This window comes from Symphodus melops, assembly GCF_947650265.1.
Source record: "Symphodus melops genome assembly, chromosome: 5".
NCBI lineage: Eukaryota > Metazoa > Chordata > Actinopteri > Labriformes > Labridae > Symphodus > Symphodus melops.
This window is the reverse complement of record NC_136695.1, coordinates 11762805-11783688: the sequence shown is the minus strand read 5'-3', so window position 1 is coordinate 11783688 and position 20884 is coordinate 11762805. Positions and strand designations below refer to the sequence as shown.

The window sequence follows — 20884 nt, the reverse complement described above, 5'->3', positions numbered from 1 at the left end:
AGTTAGCTTGGATATGGACTCTCTATAATTCGGGTATTGTTGCCCGTTGCCACATTAACATCCCAAAATAAGAACTTGCAGTTGACAAGGGCAGAATGTTTAGTAACTGACTTGAGGCAAAGTAATCTTCCTACGACAGTTCATATTTACATTGGTAAAGGAGATTTTTTTTCTTTTACTACCAAACATGGAAGTCCATGTCTGTGCAATTTTTTGGTGAGATTTTACACATCTGTATTCATTTTTATTTTAACCACAAATGTTGGTGAACATGCACACAGACTTTCAAAAATAAACTGTATACACACCAAAGAAGAAAACATTGTAATTTTTTTTCCATACACAATAGTTTATATTGTATACCAATGTCCGCATTTTTGATTTAACTAAGAGCAGCGATTCAAGTGTAACAGTTATTCCAGCATTATTTGTTCAAGAGCATTTCTGAGGATTCATAAAGAGAGATCAGCATTAATCATAAAAAACAAGAAAAAAAAAACTCCAAGTGTCAAATTAAGTGAAACGTCCTGGTTGACATGAAAGAGCAGCAGGTAAGAGAAGTGACAGAAAACAGTGAAAGAGTATATTTAACATTGAAATATGTACCAATCACTACGAATGGTTCTTATATACAGAATAACACAAGTCGTTTTCAGAGTGCGTACACTAAAGGAACTTTCAAGTAAGGCGTAGTGAGCGTTTAGCGAGAGGGGCCGTGATGAGATTTCCCTTTTTCTCAGAATACAATTTCTTCTTACAGAAACATGTATTCTCCAATTTCATCTTAACAAAGTACAATGTTTTTTTTAAACGCAACAAGCCCCACCCCTTTCTCAGCAGACCCCTGATATGTTTGTTGGTATTTTAGGGTTAGGATCTGAGCTGCCTCGATTCTTATTTAACCGGTTCCACTTTATTAAGCAGGTTTCGAAATGAAATGCAACATAATATTACATGAATAAATGAAATAACATCGTCTTTCTTAAGGCGAATCGTAATACGGTGAAATGTATCCAAACATTTCTCAAACTACAAAACTGTGCATCAACAATGGAACACGATTACGTTCACAAACTTTAATGGCAGCATCTAATCATCTATTAATACTTTTGAAATGCATTTCACTCATACTTTCAGGTATAGAATAATCCGTAACAAGCCATTTATTCTTCTGAACCTTTCTACTGTAACGTACAGTATTCTTATTAGGAAGACGTAGCAAAGACATGAAACTATTTAGAGTTTATTTTAAGAAACATCAGTGATCATTTTAGTGCTAGTGGATTCAGTTTCTTTTCTTTGTTCAAGTTTCCACCATTACTGAGTTAGTTCTTGTTCATTCAGGGTCGACTCAGCTATCGACGTTTTTTCTTCTTATTTCTATACTTTCAGATAAATGTTTACAATTTATTGAACCAAGCTATCTAGATATCACTTGGCATGTACCATTATTATTATTATTATTGTGTATTTGTGCTAAGGTAGCCTTTTAATTATAAACGTATCTTAATAGTGCTCCAAAGTCCAAGTCATTATTTTGAATCACAGGCTGTAGTGGTAAATGGTGTTTAGTGTCCAGTGTACCATTACAGCCTCAGTGCTCCTCGTCTCATAGCGCTGCTGCTGTGTGGTTAATAGAGCCTGTAGTGCAGATGTGCCAGAGAGAGAGGGTGGGGGGGGGGAGAGAGATAAAGAGAGAGACTGATTAGGCCCTGAAACTCCAGCTCCTCTGAAAGGGCTGGAAGGGTTTCTTGAGGTTTAAGAGCATGAGATGAGGTTTGAGCCGAGGAGTTTTCTCAGGTATGACGGCAGCTTTGCTTTCCTCGGTGGGAAATCGATGGTGGTACACTTCAGGGTACGACTTCTGGAACTGCAGAGGGGAGGAAATGCATTACTGTCTAAGTATGGGTGACTTTAATACATGGTACATGGTTCATTTAATTGCAGATGTTTGATCAGCAGTCACATTTCGCTGTGGTTGCCCATACTGTTAGTGCCGTAGTGAGTGTATGTGCGTCTCTGTGTTTGTTTCAGGTGCTGCGCAGCGGGCTTCAATCAGGTGGGGATGATAGAGGAGGAGTCGGTGGAGCTGCGCAGCTGCTTCGGTGATGGATGTCATCTCGCCAGCCGCGTTTTCATTGTGCTTCTGCGCTGTGGGTGTTTATACACTTCAGGCTGCCGATTCACAACTGGCCAGGGCTGCAGCTGGAAATTAGCCACAAAGGCTAAAGCTGCCCCTTTTAATGTAAAAAGGGACTGTACACAAAATAATAAACTAATAATAATATCTGTGTAGTTTTTTTCTCTAGAGCTGGTGGTTTTTGAGAGGGGTTGATTGTACGTTGACGTCCCTCCTATTGAGTGGATTGTTTTGTGTTCGAGATCATACTGTTGTTTGTTAATAAAATATTTGGGTTATATAACTTCTACCAGCGCACCGTCTCTTCCCTCCCTGGTATGTATGGTTTAGTTATTCTTTTATAACGTTACTTCTAAATACCCAGACAGTTCTGAACGTAACAATTGGGGGTTCGTCCGGGATTTCCCAGTTCCATATATGGTATTGTTCACGTGTGGACCGCGATTGAGAGCGTATTGTGTGACGTAGGAACTGCTTTCTCAGCATAGATTGGGAATGCCCAGCTGTGCCTGATCAGCTTTGTCCTTCGGGCATTCATTTTAATGTTGCCTTTTTTTTAGCTTCGGGGGGCAATCCTGGGCGGAGGCTGTGTTCTCCAAAGGTGGCTGGCGTTTCAAAGCTTCGGCTGTTGATGTGTGCCTGTAAGTCGACACCAGCCCGGCACGGCTCCAGAAGATAAACAGGTGAGTGAAAGTAGGCAGGAGCTGGGAAAGTTTGTTTTTATGTTGCATATGCCTTATGGCGCTTGTGTCTGTGGACATTGGGCGAGAGCAATTTGGTGTTGAGCGCGGTGGTGGCGTTAGATTGTGGTTGGCATGGAGTTCGTTTTGGGGGAATTAGTGGTTAATCCCAAGCTAAGCAGTCTTGAGAGGTGTAAGAAGGCTGATTTGTTTGATACTACGGTGCGGTACCACTACAGTGCTAACGTGGCTTGTTTTCTTTGTAAGGATGATTTGAGAGCAGCTGTGATTGGTGGTTTGGTCAACTTGGGGATATTGTACCTCGGCTGTGGAGGTTAAGTCTGCGGCAGGGACACCTGATGGTGATGACCGCTCTCTCTCGTACTCTCTAGAGCTGGTTCCTCTGTACATGATGAGGCAGAGGCGACCGCTGGTGTTGTGGCGACGCCTCCGTGTGAGGCGGTAGGGCTTGAAGAAAAATGGCCTCGCACATTACCGCGGTTTGACCCCATTTTTCCAGAATCTTCCGCTTCCAGGTTAGATTTGCGGTTGGCAAAGTTGCGTCGAGGTAATGCAGTTACAAAGACGGAATATTTTCCCAGTTTACCCCCGATTGATGACTGCATAGACGGGGTTGGTCCCACGACATTGCATCACTAAATTAGATATTGGCAGGTTCCGTGCGTCAGATATCAACACATTTGTGACCCCCTGATGCATTTATGCAGTACACAGTAATGCCGTTTGGCCTTAAAAAAAATGCGCCCGCCACTTTTCGTAACACAAAAGTGAAGAGAGAAGAAAAAGAAGGTCCTAGATCAAACATTTAGTGACGTTTCTCTCGTCCAATCATAACAGCCGTACCTGTTTCAGCCTTTTCTTCTTGTCCTTGGCAGGTAGTTCTTTGTCTGCAATCAGGCCTTCGAGCAGCTCTTGTAGGGGGGTCTGTGTTCCAATCACCTTCTGCTCCTCAGACTCAACCCTGCTGATCTGTTTACAAAAGGCTGGAGAAGAACTGAAGTCTGTGTCTGACCCTGCGTATTTGATCTGAAGGAAGAAAAGAGAAACGGGAGATGAATGGACATACTTACAGAAATACGAGTTTAAATGAAAAATTAGCTTAATAAATAAAAACCGTAGAGAATTATGTCGCTTTTACTGCTGCATCATGAATAAATAATGTTCTTTTGAGGAAATAGAAGTCTCTCAAGGTTAAACATGTTTGAAAATAAATTCTCAGTTTTCACAAACAAACAAACAAACAAAAAAAAAAAACATATTTTCAGTCCCGTTCACAGTGTGGGATGTATACGCTTAGACGGCCAGTGTTGGGCCTTCGTTTGAGGGACAAGCGACGCTCACTGCCTATGCAGTCTGTGTTCTACATATTCGGATATTTCTTGCCAAAAGAAAACATAATGCACACGCATCAATATTCACCAACACTGCAAAGAGAAAGAAAACCATTCCACTCCATGAGGGAGACCAATTGGACAGGCGGAAAAATCAAAAGAAAAATGTACTTTCAGAGAGAGGAAGCACGAGCCCCGTCTGTTAAAACGTTCAGGCAGAAAAGACTTGTTGAGAAATGATAACGATGAAAGTGCTTTTTAATACGGCTCCTAAAAGATTTACAATTGTTTCCAACCCCTGCTGATGATACATACTTCATCCCCTGACTTCATTCACAGTGTTTTCTGCTGCATTGTAAGTCTGCATGTCCCAAGCTCGATGGAACACAAGTTGCATGTCCTTGTTTTATTGAAAGAAGAGCTTCTCCAGCTGCTTCAGGGTATAATTGAAAACGCAGGGTGACCTCGTGTTCGTGGGGAAGAGATGTTCCTCAAGATTCCAAAGACTGTGTTCCTGAAGTGTTTTTCTATTTGACATAGCAACAGAAAGCAAAGCAGATACAGGAACACAAATCTTCAGAGCACGGTGGCAGGATTGTCTTGAAACATTTGATTCAGACGAGCAATCCTACTTTCACTTAATGATACTGACAGAGTGTTATCATACAGTGATCAACACGCACACTGTTGCTGTTCTATCATTTCTTATTCTTGTCTTTTAAAATAGATTCTTATACATTTTCTCACCGACTTTCACAAACAAGTCAGATGGTGTCACATCCTTCAAGAAATCTTTGAAAACTCACCTCTTCAACATCGCCTACAATCACTAAACCCCATCCTCCCCCTTACATTGCTTTTCTTTATTGGTTGTTGTTTGTCTTTGGTCAAAGCGTCTTTGGGTATTTAGAAAAGCACCATATAAAACTAATGTGTTATTGCTATTATTATTATTATTATTATTATGTCATTGGTAGTGGTTACTTTGTTTCATACTCTGCTTCGTCTTTTTACTGATCACTGACATGCAGCTGAAGCTGTGTGACAACAACCAGTAGCTTCACTCGACCAACATGTCAGCCTGCTTCAGTGTTTCTGTAAACTAACATATACTCTCTTCCAGAGCGCACAGCCGGCTCACACAGCGCCCTCTGCAGTACAGACAGGGCTCAGACACACAAGTATAAGCTAAATAAAAAGTGTGTGTGTAACTTGACCTCATCAGATCAGAGCAGAGCAGTAGATGTAAGTGTTTTGATTGACGTCTCTAAATGAATAGAAGCAGATTTGCAGTGATGTGTATATCCTATAGAGAACAACAGTAGAGAGAGTGATACATTATTAAGATTCATGGAGGTTTTTTCATCTACAAGTCGAGTTACGTCCAGCTGAGGAGGGAAAATGTTCTTTGATAAAGGTTTTTTTTTCTGTGTGATCTTAGGCCACGTCCACATGTATACGGATATTTCTAAAAACCTGTTTTCCCCCCTCCGCTTGCAAAAAAAAAATTAAAAATCCTGTCTACACCAACCGTTTAAAAAATAAAAAAAATCTCTCAGTCCACATTGCAACACACAAAAACAAGGGAAAACGCTCACATAAGCATGCCAGGCCAGTTGGTGGCGATGATAGCAGTTTCTTATTCACATCAAACGGCATAAAAGAACATTGCGAGCATGCGCATCAAGCGTTGTTTTCACAGCGGCGATTTGGGCGGACGAGGAAGTGGAGTTTCTGCTTAGCGGGGGATCCTTCAAACAATCCAACATTTCCAACAAAATCAACTTTGCGCGTCGTACTAACTTGGACTCTTTTGAGATGGGACAGGTGCTCGTCGACCTGGTGACGCAGCTTGGGAGGAACCTGGAAGATGGTGTTGTGGCACTCCATCATGAAGGTCACCAGTTTAGTGGCAAGCAGCTCGTCCAAGTCCATCTCATCGACTGAGCCCAGGACGCAGTGGGAGAACATCTGCACCATCTAGAAAGAGACAGCAGATAAGTTAGATAATAAGACACCGAGAACGTGTAGCTCACCCCTGTGCTCTTTCATTGACACAAATATGGATGATAGACTATGATGAGCATCTATCAAATAAAAGCAACGAGGCAAACACCTAGAGGAGCTTTTCAGTATGTAAGCAGACTGATTGGTCCGAGCATGAAATCAGTGGTGGGCCGTCACGGTCATAAATTAATGGAAGAACAAACAATACTGAAATGTAAGTTTGTTACTTTTATTTGTATTGTACCCAAAATAATTTATCTTCACTTCAAAGCTTCTCACTCCCTCATATGAGCTGCTTCCAGTGCAGCTCACTTTAATGACATGGGCTTTGATCCAATCAGATTTTGCCCGTGTGTTGTTGTCTCCAGGTCAAAAATCTGCCATGATGACTTCAGAATGCCAAGTGTATCTCTCTGCAGTGAACAAGGCATATATTTCGACCAATCAGATTTGGAGTTGGATATATTGGCTGTATTTCTCTGACATGCCGTGCAGAGTACAGAACATAGTGCTACTAATATGTTTACTTTTGGATCAGGTTTTTTTTTCCTTCATTCATTCTGAGTCTAGTTGCTTCTGGTGATGTTTTATTGGCTTGGCTAAAAAACGATGCTCTGCAGCAGTCTCTGGGAAAAAAAAACAGGCTCAGGGCTAACACTGATGGACAGTCACGTTTTTGATTTTCTACTGTTGTTTGTTGTGCTTTTACTGGACTTCATATATCTTAACAACAGAGATTAACAACAGGTGTGTTATAATCCCCACACCGCACCTGACCCTCAGAAACATGACTGTCTGGTCTGTGTAGTCAGAAAGTTTGGTAACCCATGTCCTTAGATCATAGAGGCGCTATAGAGTCCATTTAACTAGCAAAACCTATTTAATAAGTCACTTATTAAAAGTGCAATACACCTTAACCTTACACAAAGAATAATAGAATCTGAACCAGCCCACTCACTGCTTTTAATGTGTACTGCCTACATGTTTCAATGCCGCTCCATGTCTCTGGAGAGCCTGAGGCTAATGTCCTCCTTTGGGGAGGCCATAAATATGTATTCTACTCTAATCTCACAGCGATCATTACGCAACCACTTCTTGTTATGTCTACAGGAGAGAAGTTTCAGAACACTCTGTATTCTAAACCACATTTTTTAAAGAAGCAGAAGGTTTTCAGTCTCCGTGAAAACACTGTCCTGCATCCAGCGGTCTTATTAACGGTTGGGAGGGATTCTGGACCAACAGTATTTCCCCACAGCTTCTCTCTGCCCCTTGTCCTGCAGGGAGACTGTGTCAGATGTGTTCCTTTCACCTCGTCAAAATCCAATCAAAACTAAACGAGCCCAAGCAAACTCAAACCTCGGCTGCTCAATTTAAAATGCCTGCAGGCCGCAAAAGGGATTTGTCGATGGCTATATATTTGCACTGATTGTTCATTAGTCTATATAATATTCCAAGGCTGATTTAGTGGATTGCCCAAATTCCCAGTCTTCTTTGACCTCAGATACGTAGCAGTAGCACAAAGAGATATTGCAAATAACTGTCAGCTCTGTATACCAGTGTGCGGGTCGCGATGGTGTCATTGAGTGGAGGCAGGTGGGGATTGTGGCAGACCCGAGCCATGAGGCGCAGTAAAAGCTGAAGGCGTCTTCGGTTGGCCGGTGGCAGTAAGAGACAGCTGACTTGAAGAGCCTCAGTGGCTACCTCCTGATTGTGTAGCAAGCCTGCAGAGACACAGAGAGAGAGAGACGCAGAGAGAGAGAGAGAGAGAGAGAGAGAGAGAGAGAGAACAATAATAAAAAAAGAGTCCAGCTTCTGATGAGCAAACACGCAGGCTAGACACAACATAACCACGAGAAGAAAAGCACTGCACAAATCTTAGCAGTGGAAGCACATCGTGATGCACTCACTGAGAATGTTAACAAAGACTTCATATAGCTGGAAAGTCAGCAGGGGCTCCTTGAGTCTCTGAAAGTAATCTCCTACTGTCCTCAGCACATCCCTCTCGAAACCCGGGTACATTGGCTGTTTGGTTTCATTGCCATTTGGCCCTGGGAAAGAAGACAAGTGCATTTGGAAACGGGTCACAGAAAGTGCACATCTGTCTGGAGCAGACATTTTAACCCAGTCTGTATTAATCATACAAACAAGAAGGACAAAGGGCCTTCGGATTTAATGTCACATGTTTGCACCATCACATTCAGATCTAATCAATACTGATAACACCTATAGATTCAGTATTCTCCATGTTTTTTTAACATTTTACAAATGTCTTGAAGCTACTTGCACTCACTACTTCTAGGTCCTAAAGTTAAGATATACTTACAATTAGCAAGACATTTCATGGCTGATATCACCCAATACGGCATGTCCTCTGAAATGGCAATAGGGGAAAAAGCCGACTTCAGTTGTTAAACTCTCTGGCGTCACCACAAACTATTCTTCTTAACTTGTGAATGAATCCATCATACCGGCTTTATTCTCCAGTACAACAATGCCCGTCTTATTGACCTTGAACACGTTGTGAACGATGTGCTTGCCATTCACGTGTGTGTGGTTTAAAACTCCATCCAACGACGGAAGGCCCAGCACTCTCTGTAAACTAAAACAACAGAGTTAGCATCCAAATCTCGCAGAAGTGAGCGGCAGTCTGAGGGGCGTCCTGAAGGTGGGAAAATATTGCTCCAAGATTTACTTTTCTGGTACTTTCAAAAACATGTCCATTATCGAATTGAAAACTTTGTTGAAGAAGTTTTTATGCCGCAGATTGAGATTTGAAAAATTATTTCCAGCTCTGGATTTAAAAGGGGCTCAGAGCAGGTGATGAAATATATGATTGGATTAAAGAGCTCAAAGAGACACTGATACATAGAAGCTGTCAACACTGTCGGGAAGGAAGGAATTCAGCGATTTTTAAAATGGAAAGCTCAATCCATCTCTGGCTCTCTGACCTGTTCCATCAAACTTGATGGTTAATTATTTATCCGTCTGTTGTGCTGAGGGGGAACACTCTGGCTGCTGTTAAAAATTAATTTCTTCTTAATGGATGCTATAGCCTTTAAAAATGCTCACATATCATCTGAGAGTGAAGTATCCAAACCAAATGCTAAATGTGTGTGGTCGACGTCGACATGTGACATACTGTGCAACTGTCATCGACTTCCAGATGTGGTCCACTTGTTTTGGCGTAATCTCCTTCCTCCGTATGAGCTTGCATTCGTGTACGTCGCCGATGGCGACGCTGTGCCTTTTGTTCCACAGGTCGGAGGTCTGTTCAAAGAGATGTGCAGACGTGAATCAAAGAGCTCCTTCAACTGAGGGAACACAGCACCAAACAGTGTGAAACACATAATCCTGAAATGTGACAAAATAGAAGTCAGAGGGTCAGCTGTAAGGCCTCCTCCATCGTAAATATAAATCACTGCAGTGGTCGAAACACTATAGTAAAGAATGTCAATGTTACTCACTTCAACACGAGGGCACTTTAACATGACAAGACGCTAACAGTCGAACAAGAAAAAAAAAAAAAAGGAGAGTGTAATACTTTTTGGTGTTTCATCTACCATAAAGGAGATGTAAGGGGTCGTTTCTGTCCAGCTCTTGTTTGGAATGCTTCACACTACACTTTCCTTTAAGCTTCTTTGTGAGAAAGTATTGCTTACGGGAATTATTGAAAACAAAAAGAAAACACGAAAATGAGCTCTGTTTTATTAGCTTATCCAGCCCTCTATTAAGTTTTCACAATGCTGATGAAATTCAAGCAGCGTGCGTTACTCATTCATTCATGCACAAAAATAACGTGACAGCATGTCCACAGAGAGAACTGTCATAATACTATCAGTGTGATTGATTTAATCACACACAAAGAGGATCTGGCCTCTTCAGGGGGCGTTCACTTCCGGCTTTGAACTCTGAATTTCCCAGTTCAACTGGGACGCAGCGTAAGGACGCCCACAGAAGGAGCTGAGCTGTCTTCTTGCTTCTTTCTCACCATGACAGCAGACTTCGGAGGCGGGATGTTTTCCCGCTGGGGCAATTCTTCATAGTCATCCCAGCGAATGAGTCTGGGCAAGTCCCTGCCGTCCTTCAACAGAGGCCTCGCTGGAAACGATTTCAGGGGAGAAAGTGTCGGGAACCTGAGAGGGGAGAGGACGGCAGCGGGATCAGACAGGGAAGGACAATCATTGGACATGCAACAATGAGTTCTCCTGTAAAGGCTGTAGACATCAATTCTTGCATTTTAACAGATACTAAATATTCTCTGGTCGGCATTTTTTTCCTTCTTCATTAAATCACCTGCTTACTTCAAGAAAACTAGTAACATACAAGAGAGCAAGTAAGATAAGCAGCTTAAATGAACCTGTTTCTATTTTTCTTGTTTGTTTTTTTTCTTCTTTTACAAAGTCCCCCTGTTGAGGGGTCTGTAGAGGATTATCTTGTTTTATGATGAGACCTAAATCTCACACTCTGAGTTCATAAAACTGCCAAATGTAAAAGATGACTATGTTGAAAGGAACATGTATCTTATCTAAACTTCAACAAACAAAACAATATCTGGGTTAAAAGGTTTGAGTCATGCCACACCTACATAAGTAAGTGCGGGGCCACCCCAGTCAGAAAAGTAAAAATCGTAAAAAATAAATTTAAAAAATGTTTTAAAAAAGGGAAAAAGCAGCTGCTGACAGTTCCAGCCTGCTCTGATCGCCGACGTTTTAAAAGCACATATGAGACACACTAATCAACCGTGCGGCTAGCAGCTTTCTCGTCATCAGGGATTTTAAAGTTTCATAAAGATTCAGAGGAAATCTTCAAATGAAGGCGAAAGGATATGGCATAGAAGAAGGGAAACAGTTAACGTGTTAAGACTCAGACAAATCTATCCTGGTGCTGCGTCTGAGACAAAGCACAGGAGACACACGTGTGTCCCCTCTGAAAGAACACGTGCGAGGGAATTCTCATGTAAATTACTGGCAGTATCGCGTGGCCTTCACCAGTGCACTGAACAGTAGTCCTGGGTTCAATGGATCTCCAGGCCTTTCAGAAATCGAAGGTACTTGATTGATTGGAGGAATCCTTTAAGATACACAGACAGACTTTAGTAGTGTGGACATTAGTAGAGCAGTGCTGTAGGATACAAACAGGATTTTACCCCACCACTTTTTCTTTTTGGCCAAAGGGCAGATCTGCGCTGCTTGTTAGTACACATTCCACTCGCTCACACCTCTCTCTCTTTTGTGTTTTTTTTCCTCCCTGAGGCTGTAGGGCGGAGTACATTCAGTTATTAATATTCCTGTAATATTATTACTATTATTATTATTGTCACTTTGGGAGTTTGAACAGTGTGTGAGGTGTAAGCTGCCGTCAGATGCGAGACTGTGGACGAAATATTACAGATTCATGCGTGTTGATAAACAGAGATGTAAAGATCAATCGTGGGGCAGCTAAAAATCGATTTAAAGGCACCACGGTTCACATCGATACTGTAAAAAATTCATCGCAGTAACAGCGTCTGAAATCAGCCAAGCGTCACATGCGGGTAGATTTTCCGTTTGGTGAGTTCATTACAGAGAGCTGTCTGCTACAGAGTGGGTAAATGTTTTATCATAAAGTCATCCAAACTATGCTGTGAATATTAAAAGTGTTTTATGTAGCGGCAGCTATCTGCTGCAGTCTCAGACTGTGAACGTCTTCTCTTCACTCAGACTCTCTGATGGATTTAAGTGTTTAATTTGTAATATGGGGGGGGCGTCAGAGGGGAGTAGGGGGGTCTGTTAACTACTTATTTAAAAAATGAAGACCAACAAATGTGTTTTTTCAATTTCCTGATCTGATCAATTTATTGAATCTGTGACTTAACTTTGTGATTGATTCGACAGAACATAATGCTTTCTCAATTAAATGTACAACAACAAATGTGTCATTTCGCCTGGTATAAAACATGTTTGGCCGGTGAATTTTTTTTCATCTACCCGACACCTTGACCAGTCAAAAAGATAATATGGGACCATGTCAGTAATATGGTGAGTGTCAGCAGCTGTAGAGCAGAGGTGGCTGGTTGTAATAAGTAGGCGTTACCATGGCAGCTGCAGAGACCAAAGCATTTAAACAAGCAGGTTTGTAGCCCCAGTCGCCCAAACGAGTTTAAGAGCCAGGGATCTTTTTAGTTAGCATTTTTCTTCAGTCTCATTTTGTTAAATAAATCGTGAAAGAAACGTATAGTGAATCGTTACATTCCTATTGATAACCAATGGATATAAGATTAAACTAAATCTGTGTGCTCAGTTTATAATAAATCTGTGTGCTCGGTTTATAATACTGAGGTCTAACAGTGTGAGCATGAAGCAACGTGTTGCTCCATGTGTTGTCTGTCCACCTTCCCTCCTTCTATTCTGTTTATCATATCCACTCTCAAAGGGCTGAACTCAGTGTGTGATGAAAGACGGACGGGGTTTACATTTAGAAATCAGAGAATGACAAATTCTCTGATTTCACTTGCTTTGACACTCCTGAAAACGTTCCGAGTGTTCCTGATGTGCTGCATGTGTGAACACAGACACATTTTTTCACTCTGATGTTACCGAGGCTTTTTCCTGCCAGCACCCTTCAAACTTTTCAATGTGAAGTCGGGGTGAGCTGTTGTTGGTAAATCCACCGTGAGCGAGTGAAAGGGAGGGAATGGTAACGTTGATATCCACCCACCCCGCCACGGGCTTCCTCTCTCTCACAGCAGACGATTCATCCCTCCTCCCACCTCCAAAATGTCCCTCACAGCCAACCAAGTTAGACAACAGCTGACGTGGCGCCACGTAGGAGAGGCTGGGGGCGCCCGATGGCCCCAAGGTGCTCAAAGCCTGAGCCCCCCCCCCCCAGCTCTGTGGAGTTCTTCAGCTTGGGTCTTCAAAGAGTCCCTATGCTGTGGAAGACGTCATGCACCATCCCTGTGCCGAAAACACTATGTCCCAGTGACATCAACAACTCAGACGTCCCACATCATGAAGACTCTGGAGAGACCCCTCCTCGATCAGCTCCGTCTGATAGCTAAGCCAGAGTTGGATCCCCTCTTGTTCGCCTACTGGCCCTGACTAGGAGTAAATGATACCATCGTGTTTTTGCTTAACCACATCTACGCTCACCTGGACACACACACCAGGGGGGCTAATTGCATTTAAAGTTTAAATGCAATGAATCCCCCCCCCCCCCCCCCCCAGCAGTGTTCCAAGCAGACACCCCTCCTAAAGATGGCGGACCTGCGCAAAAGTTTGGCTGTAGGTTGGAGGCGGAGTCCATGGGTGGAGATACCAGGGGAGGGGATTTTCTTTCCAGAATTCAACTTGTGATGTCACAAGAAAGACATTTTATAACTGAGACCAAAATGTTATCCTGCAGTGCAAAAGGTCAACATATAAAAAAGCAATGTAATGTAACCTAATGACAATACTCCTCCTTAAGTTGCTGAGTTATTTAAGCTTCTTCACACTCTCCTGCAGGCTATCCAGGGTTTAGTTTCCAGCATATTCCTTTTTCCCTGCCACACTTCTCTGATACGCATTTGATTTAGTCAGTAATGTGAAGTCCTCTTTTTTTCTGCCTTCACTGCCATTTCGTCTGCATCATCTCGCTGCGTATCATTATTCTTCTTCTCTGTTTTTTACACTTAGCCATTGCATCCTGAATCGAGCGCAATGCTCCGAGACTCCTCTCCTTCAAGCTTTCGACAAGCATGTCCTTGTTGACTGAGTAGCCTCTTTCTACTGCTGCTTGTCCATGAGACAGTGTGAGGAGACATTTCATCAAGTCCCACAGTGCTGCACACTCCGCTTTGCCACTCATAGAGCTTCCAAAAAAATTCATCCAGCCGCCAACTGTAAACAAAATCTTGGAACTCTGCTTTATGGTTTTCCCTAGCATGCAATGAGAAAGCTTTATACTGAGCAAGGACTCTGTCACAGTCTGAGGCAGTGTGCCATCCTGCATTGAAGAGAACCTTTCTCAAACATTGTTGTTGCAACAGCTTCTGTCACCATGACTACAGGGTCAATGGAGCTCATTTGTCGTACTGCTGGGTACACAAGAGGACCTTTCTCGAAAGTATTTTTGCAGGCCACAGCGAGGAAGGAGACGCATTCTTTCTTGAACACCTGTATGTTCACTGGATTTTCCTGAAGCTTTTCAGATGCCTTCTCTAAAGCTTGCTTTGTGGCAAACCGTATGTAGAGCTGTTTGAGTGGATTGATTTGTTTTGGAGGTCCAGTTTCAGCAACTGAAGGTGTTTTTTTCCATCTCCAATTCTTCCCTTTTGATAAAGCATGACAGCAAGCTTCTCAGGATGGACTGGAAGGACAACATTGGCACATCTGTCTGGAATTTCTCCAAAAAAAAGCTTCAAGTGTCTGGCAACAAATGCAAAACACTGGAGCTTAAGCCTGGTTCACACGGCAGGATAATTACGCCGATTTTGGCCCCGATTCTCCCCTTCCGATAATCTTAAGGACGCCCCGATCATCATAAGATAATCTTATAAGATCATCCTGCCGTGTGTGGTGTGTTCAGAACGCTCTCGTCTGGTCGGAAGAATGTCGGGACCGCTCCGATCTCAAATCGGGGATATTCAACATGTTGGATTGTTTTGGCCCGATCTCTCATCATGTGTGGTGTTTCCCCTCCGAGGAGAAAACGAGCACGAGCCTGTTGACTGTGACGCGTAGCCAATCAGAAAGCGTGTAGCGAGGAAACACCGGCAGCAAAACAACTACTCACCTCCATATCATCATGTAGCAAGTACAGCTCATGCTCCCGTAGTCGCTGCTCCTTTGACCGACGCCTCTTTTAAAACGTGTTTTTTCAGATAAAAACAGCACAAACGATCCCTATTACATCCTCTTTGTCCGTTTGTTGACTCTGGAATCACGTTTGATCTCGAGAGGTTTTGCGAGATTTCCAGTCTGATCGGGGGACGTTCGCGAGTGAAATCGGCTCGTGTGTGGTGTGTTGATGTTGCCGTGTGGCCGCACACCACACACTGTACGACCAACACTGTAAAACCTCAGATTATTTATCACCATGTGTGTGGTCTCTAAAGTTTGGGAAATCTGCAGACAATTTTAAAATCCTGCCGTGTGAACCAGCCTTTAGCCTAAAAAAAGAAGATCATCAGTGGCCTTTTTTACTGTACAGTAGGATGCAGATGATGGTACTTTGCTTTTTGGGAGTATCTGGTGGCTTTTGATGAACTGTTGCACAGCTGGCCACAGCTCTATTGCCCGCTCGTCAACTGTTAAGTCTTCAACCCATCGATGGGCACAGAACTTCAGAGGAAATTTCTGTGAAATTGTCACCTCAAAGAACTCGTCTTGCTGAAGAGTCATGGAACATCTACCAAAGAGCTCTGAGCACATCTCCCACCTTCCAACCTCGTTCTCTCTCTCCATTTTGAAAACCTAAATGCACAATATGCAAACCACAGCTTCCCAGATTTATAATCTTTGATGAATCAGCCTCAGAAACTTCCGGGCCGTCCACTGAAATCTGTAAGAGCTTATTGGGATGAAGTGGTGACAGGGCTGTCTTGACTTTTTCCACAATCTCCTGTGCTTGAGTGTGTCCCATAAACTCTGAATGAAAATAACGCATTATAACCTTCCCTTTACATTCATTCCAGGACCGCACTACAACATCCAACTGTTCCGTTTGTGTCATCTTATTCAGCCATTCATCAAAAGAAATCACGTAGCACTGCGCTTCTTCTTTTTTTTTTTTTTTATATATCTGTGATCAGTTGTTTGAAATAAGGACCTAAACCAAAACAGATAAGCAGACGTTGATGCGCCACATGAAAACTGTTTGGCAATTGCACTGTCTGGTAACATGTCTAAAAACTGCTGAGATGTCAGAGTTGGAATTGAATGAATAATGCGACTTGACCATCTTAATTACCCAGCAAATCTCTGCTTCCAACACGGCTGAACTTGAAAAAAAGGCTGCGATTCCTTGTGTTTCTGTTTTAGAGACACAACTGACACTTTCTGTGGCCGTTTGTGTTTCTTTGTTGGTTGGACAGCTCCTTCCCTCGCCTGTGTCTTTTGAGGCAGCCCCCCCCCCCCTCCATAAAATCCGTCTCTTATTCTTTAACTGTGCAGCTGTCTCGATGTGGCCTTGTCTTCGCGCTGAAATTCCCATGTTCCCAACATCAAACGACTTTCTGCTAAACTTGCAGTAAGCTCTTTATATGCCTCCTGACACCTCTCCTAGCCAGTCCCTGAACTGAATTTGAATTTGTCTTTCTGACGTTATTACTCCTGTAAAAAGAGGACACCACACATTTGAAGCCCATTGAATTACATTTGATTTGTTTAAAGTTATGAAATGAAGTCAAATTGACTGATGACTGTAGCACAAATTTAGCGACGTTAAAGCGCATTCATTTATGCTAACAACAGTGGACATAAGACATTTCGGTGGTCAGGGATGTGAATTTCAAGAGTGTGGCTGTTCTAGGATGCCACCCTGCCCACCCGCTGCTGCAAACCTGCCGTGGATAATAATTTAGAGTACTGAATACTCGTGTGGACCACCTTGTCAGCGGCGGTCATTCGTCTCTCATTCTTTAAATGTAGAAAAAAAACAAATTGTGTTTTTGTGTTGCATACACATCTGTTACAGTCCATTATTTTATCAGGTCAGGAAATTGATCAATTTTGAAAATACATTTGCTTGTCTTTATTTTTTAAATAGGTAGTTCCCTGAACCCCCCCCCCCCCCGCTCCCCTCTGAACCCCCCCTGCATTATAACATTACAGATAAAATAAACTGAACTCTGTCAGAGAATAATAAATTATTATTCCACAAAACAAGTTCTCTCTTGATTTATCTTTAAAACATTAGACTCTTTATATAATCAGCCTGTTCATTATTAGACGTGTGTGTGTCTCTGTCTGCTCCTGCTGCGTGTGCACACAGCGTGCACTCTATCTGCCGGTCTCTAACGCAGTGCTGTTTCACAGAGTCTGAGTGGAGACGTTCACAGACTACAGCGACTGTGAGAGGAAGTTGCTATCGTTGTGTCAGCTGCAGACGCGGTGAGAGTGAACGGAGAGAAGTCGAACGACCGTTTGACCGCATCACGTGTTCGCGACCCGGTTCATACTGATCACCGATCAACTGTGTGCTGATGAGGCGCGTGGGAGATGACCCTGGACACGAGCATTCATCGCCGCGGCCTCTGCCGAGCGGCTCATTGTATAACATAAAGGAAATTAATGACATAATGTCGCCATGAAGTCGTTACTCTCTAATTTCTTCTCCCCATCTATCTGTGTACACATAGTAATAAAACAGAATTCCTAATGTGCTTTCATTCACTTACTTCCTGTTTTCTATTGTCAGACAATAAAACAAGTGTGTAGCCCATTAAGATGACCTGTTAAATGTAGTTACTCTACATCAGAAACATGTTGCCTAGTTACTCACTGCTACTCAGTAAACGACCCGCCCACTGGAACTCTCCCTTGCATGCTCTACCTGTCAGCCAACTGCTCTTAGCTGAAATGCAGTTTGATTGGCTGGTAGTGTGACGTGGGGCGCTGCGCCGGCGTGAAGCAAAGAAGCGCTGTGCCTTAATGTTGTTGGAAGATAAAGTGACAAATCCATGCGCGGAACTTTTAACCCGTTGGCATTGGCAGGGGGAGGATAAATCATTTTCCAGGTTACGAAACAGTTTCCAGGACATCTGACTTTTTAAAAACAAAAACATTTCCAGGTTTTCCAGGACCTGTGGGAACCCTGATTTTTTTCTCTGGGTGGTAAGACTGAAGCAGACCACCAACAAAAGGACTGGATGGATTTATTTCACATTGTGTGGGTCAATAGACACTCAGGTTATCCAAATAAATGTTGAAAATCACTGTCAAAGTGGATTTTCATAATATGTCCCCTTTAAATTATGACATGAAGTTTGTGCCTCCGTTTGTGTTGGGATGAACAAACACAGTAAGGTGATATCAGGCTGAAGCTGATAAAGCATACTTCTATTTCATGTAGAGAAAATATTGTGAAATGTCTCAGGGGTAAGACGTAAAACTTTTGAAGATAAGAAGAATATGTCTCACCTGTACAGATGACCGCTGTCCTCAAAGTCCTCTGTCCCGTGGCGTCCTTTGATGTCTTCGATGACGTGGGCCTTCAGGAACTTCTTGAGCAGCTGCAGAGTCTGGTAGCGAGTCACCTCAGGTCCAAAGTTATAGTTGCGTCTCAGCAGCTCGTGCAGGTAATCCACAGCCTCGGATCCTGTGAAACTGCAATCAAAGTAGCGGAAGTGTGCCCAGTGCCTTCTCAGCGGCATGCCTCCTCTGAAGAGTTTGATGGTTTCATTCCACTGATGACGGGGGGAGACATATGATGAGGTGGAGAAGAAAAGTCAGAATGAAAGAACGAAAAGCCCTTTTCCCCCTCCATAGATAAAAAAAATAAATAAAAATATACCATGTGTTCTTCTGTGGTGTAAACTGTGGTGTAAACTACTATTATAGAAGCATGACAAATGTTTCCCTGATGCTGACGTGAAAGATCAAAGATGTAGGCAGCAGGACCATTTTTTGTGTTTACTCTGACAAATGCTGCATAGAGAGACAAGTAAATAAAAGACAATATCTGCAGACTATAAAAAAAGCCTCTGCATGTTCTTGTTTGTTTCCTCTTCTTGCTCTAATGTGACTCCATCTACTTTAATATCCTCTCAACACAAATAACACAGGCGGGCTTCACAGCAACGAAAACATTGTGTCCTCATAGTGTTTGGATGGTGCAGAGGTGATGATAATCTGATCCAACAAAGTACACAGATGGCCTGTCTGAAAAATCAAAGTTAGATAAAAGCAGGGACAGACTTAAGATGGACTTCAAAACCAAGAAGAGCCTCAAACTGTGAAGCCGTTTGCTGCCTTGAAACCCCAAAAAGACTTCAAATTAAAAATAAATAAATCAACCAAACATCTTTTATTAACTACAATGTAAAGGATTTTGCTTCTACATGGCCTTTATATGTGGTTAGATTTATGTGTCTGAAGGTCACAAAGACACTTTGACGTATTGCCTGCATTGTTCTTTTCAGTAGAGATGTTTTATTTCTTTTTAATAAGGTCTGACCAGCTTCATAGAGTAACCACTGTAATAAAATGGCCCATACATTGTTAACTCTGTCAGAACACGTGTTTTGCTTATTATAAATATGAGATATGAAAAAAGTTAGTTTGGGAAAAATGTAAACAGCAGAGGGACACTAGTGTTTAATTTGACTGTAAGAATACTGCTGCACCCTGAGGTACACATACCACCTCAAATATTATTGTATTGAATATTACAATAGCTTTTCAATGAAAACATCATGTTGCCTCCTGTCTAATGGATCGAGAGGATTACACTTTCCGAGCAAACACGACGAGTCCGAGCAATAGGCATGAAACGTGTAGCCTTTTAAAATGAGTTTAATACCGAAAAAAACTACAGCTCGTCAAACAATAAAGGAGCATGTTGTCCCAGCGCTTCTTAAAATAAACGATCTTTGTTCACAAGTGAATTAAGGACTTCGCGTGCAGTTTTGCCGTTTCTCAGGAGGGCTGTTTAAACGCCTCGAGTATGTCTGAGTTACATATCTTGAATTAAGTTAAACTTAATAAAGTCACATTCACATACAACATAACACCAGCGCTGAATATGGATATTAATCACGACGTGTAACTCAAGTCGCGGTGGTACATGCAGAAACATTTAGCAAACTTGCAACAGTTGCACAATGTTACAGTTCTTGAGCGTCACACCTGACTGGCCTGGTAACACTTCAAAACAAACTCACCAGCTTTGTTGCTCTGTACGGACCCGGCCCGATAACTTTGCCCTCCATTCTGCTTCTGAAAACTCACTTCACTCGTTAGAGGACATCGATATATAGAAGTTGTTAAGCTCTTCTTGTGAAGCTTCAACAGATAGGGGATGAAAACAGTAAGCTGCCAGAGTCTTTAACAGAGACGTTGCTGCCAACTTTGAATCTCCTGCGTCACTTCATTTTAGCTGCGTGATTGGCCAGTGCGTTGATCATGTGACCTCAGGAATGCAGCGTTCATGAATAGAGACAATACACTCCATCAATAGGTTAACTGCTGGTCCGAGGGTTAGTAGTCTGCTTCTTTATACTGTGTCATCCTTTGAATTTCTAGAGAAGATGTAATTCAAGCGTTTTTATAAAAGCAAGAAAAAGGGAGAGGAGGAAACTTTTACAGAATTAGTCAACCAGATGAGACAAACATATTTAAGCTTTTAGGTTTACCCAACAATTAAAGACATTAAACAATCACTTAAGAAATTACAATACTTTGGACTGTCAATTCTTCTCAGTCAAAATGACAAAGACTAAAACCAGTTATACATAGCAACATGTGTTTGTTTTAGTTTAAATATAGTGTAAAGAAAGGTAACATATAGGCTATTGGCAGCCACGTTTTACTGTTTGAAATAGAATGAGTAAAAGTAAAAGACTCAAAAGTCCAGATGGTGTTAACATCTTTCATTTGAATCCCAGCTACAGGCTTCTGGATAGACTGCAGGTATGGAGAGTGAAGTAAAAAAAATCAAATCAAATCACAGTTGCCTTTACAAAGGGAAATAATTGCAGGGATGACATTTTCCAAACCTGTTGAGGATCTGAGTTAATATTTCAA

General features: G+C 42.3%; 1 protein-coding gene across 1 annotated transcript; it reads right to left on the bottom strand.

The window, feature by feature from the left end:
* Nucleotides 1-233: 233 nt before the first annotated feature.
* Nucleotides 234-20291, bottom strand: LOC306823854 (DEP domain-containing protein 1B-like). The gene is made up of 11 exons (XM_079343729.1): nt 20023-20291; nt 18281-18546; nt 10168-10312; nt 9319-9446; nt 8648-8778; nt 8503-8550; nt 8087-8227; nt 7734-7900; nt 5976-6152; nt 3685-3867; nt 234-1870 (listed from the first exon to the last, which is right to left on the bottom strand). The coding sequence occupies exons 1-11, from the start codon at nt 20068-20070 to the stop codon at nt 1706-1708; spliced, it is 1599 nt and encodes a 532-aa protein (XP_079199855.1). The 5' UTR covers nt 20071-20291; the 3' UTR covers nt 234-1705.
* Between the last annotated feature and the right edge of the window lie 593 nt (nt 20292-20884).

What these genes read in the sequence shown, in the direction of transcription:
- LOC306823854 (XM_079343729.1), bottom strand. Translation starts at nt 20,070, where the DNA reads ATGGAGGGCAAAGTTATCGGGCCGGGTCCGTACAGAGCAACAAAGCTG. An exon ending in GACAGCGGTCATCTGTACAG is followed by an intron (nt 10,313 to 18,280) that starts GTGAGACATATT and finishes CTCCCCTCTCAG; the next exon opens with GTTCCCGACACTTTCTCCCC. An exon ending in AGAAGAAAAGGCTGAAACAG is followed by an intron (nt 1,871 to 3,684) that starts GTACGGCTGTTA and finishes TCCCCTCTGCAG; the next exon opens with TTCCAGAAGTCGTACCCTGA.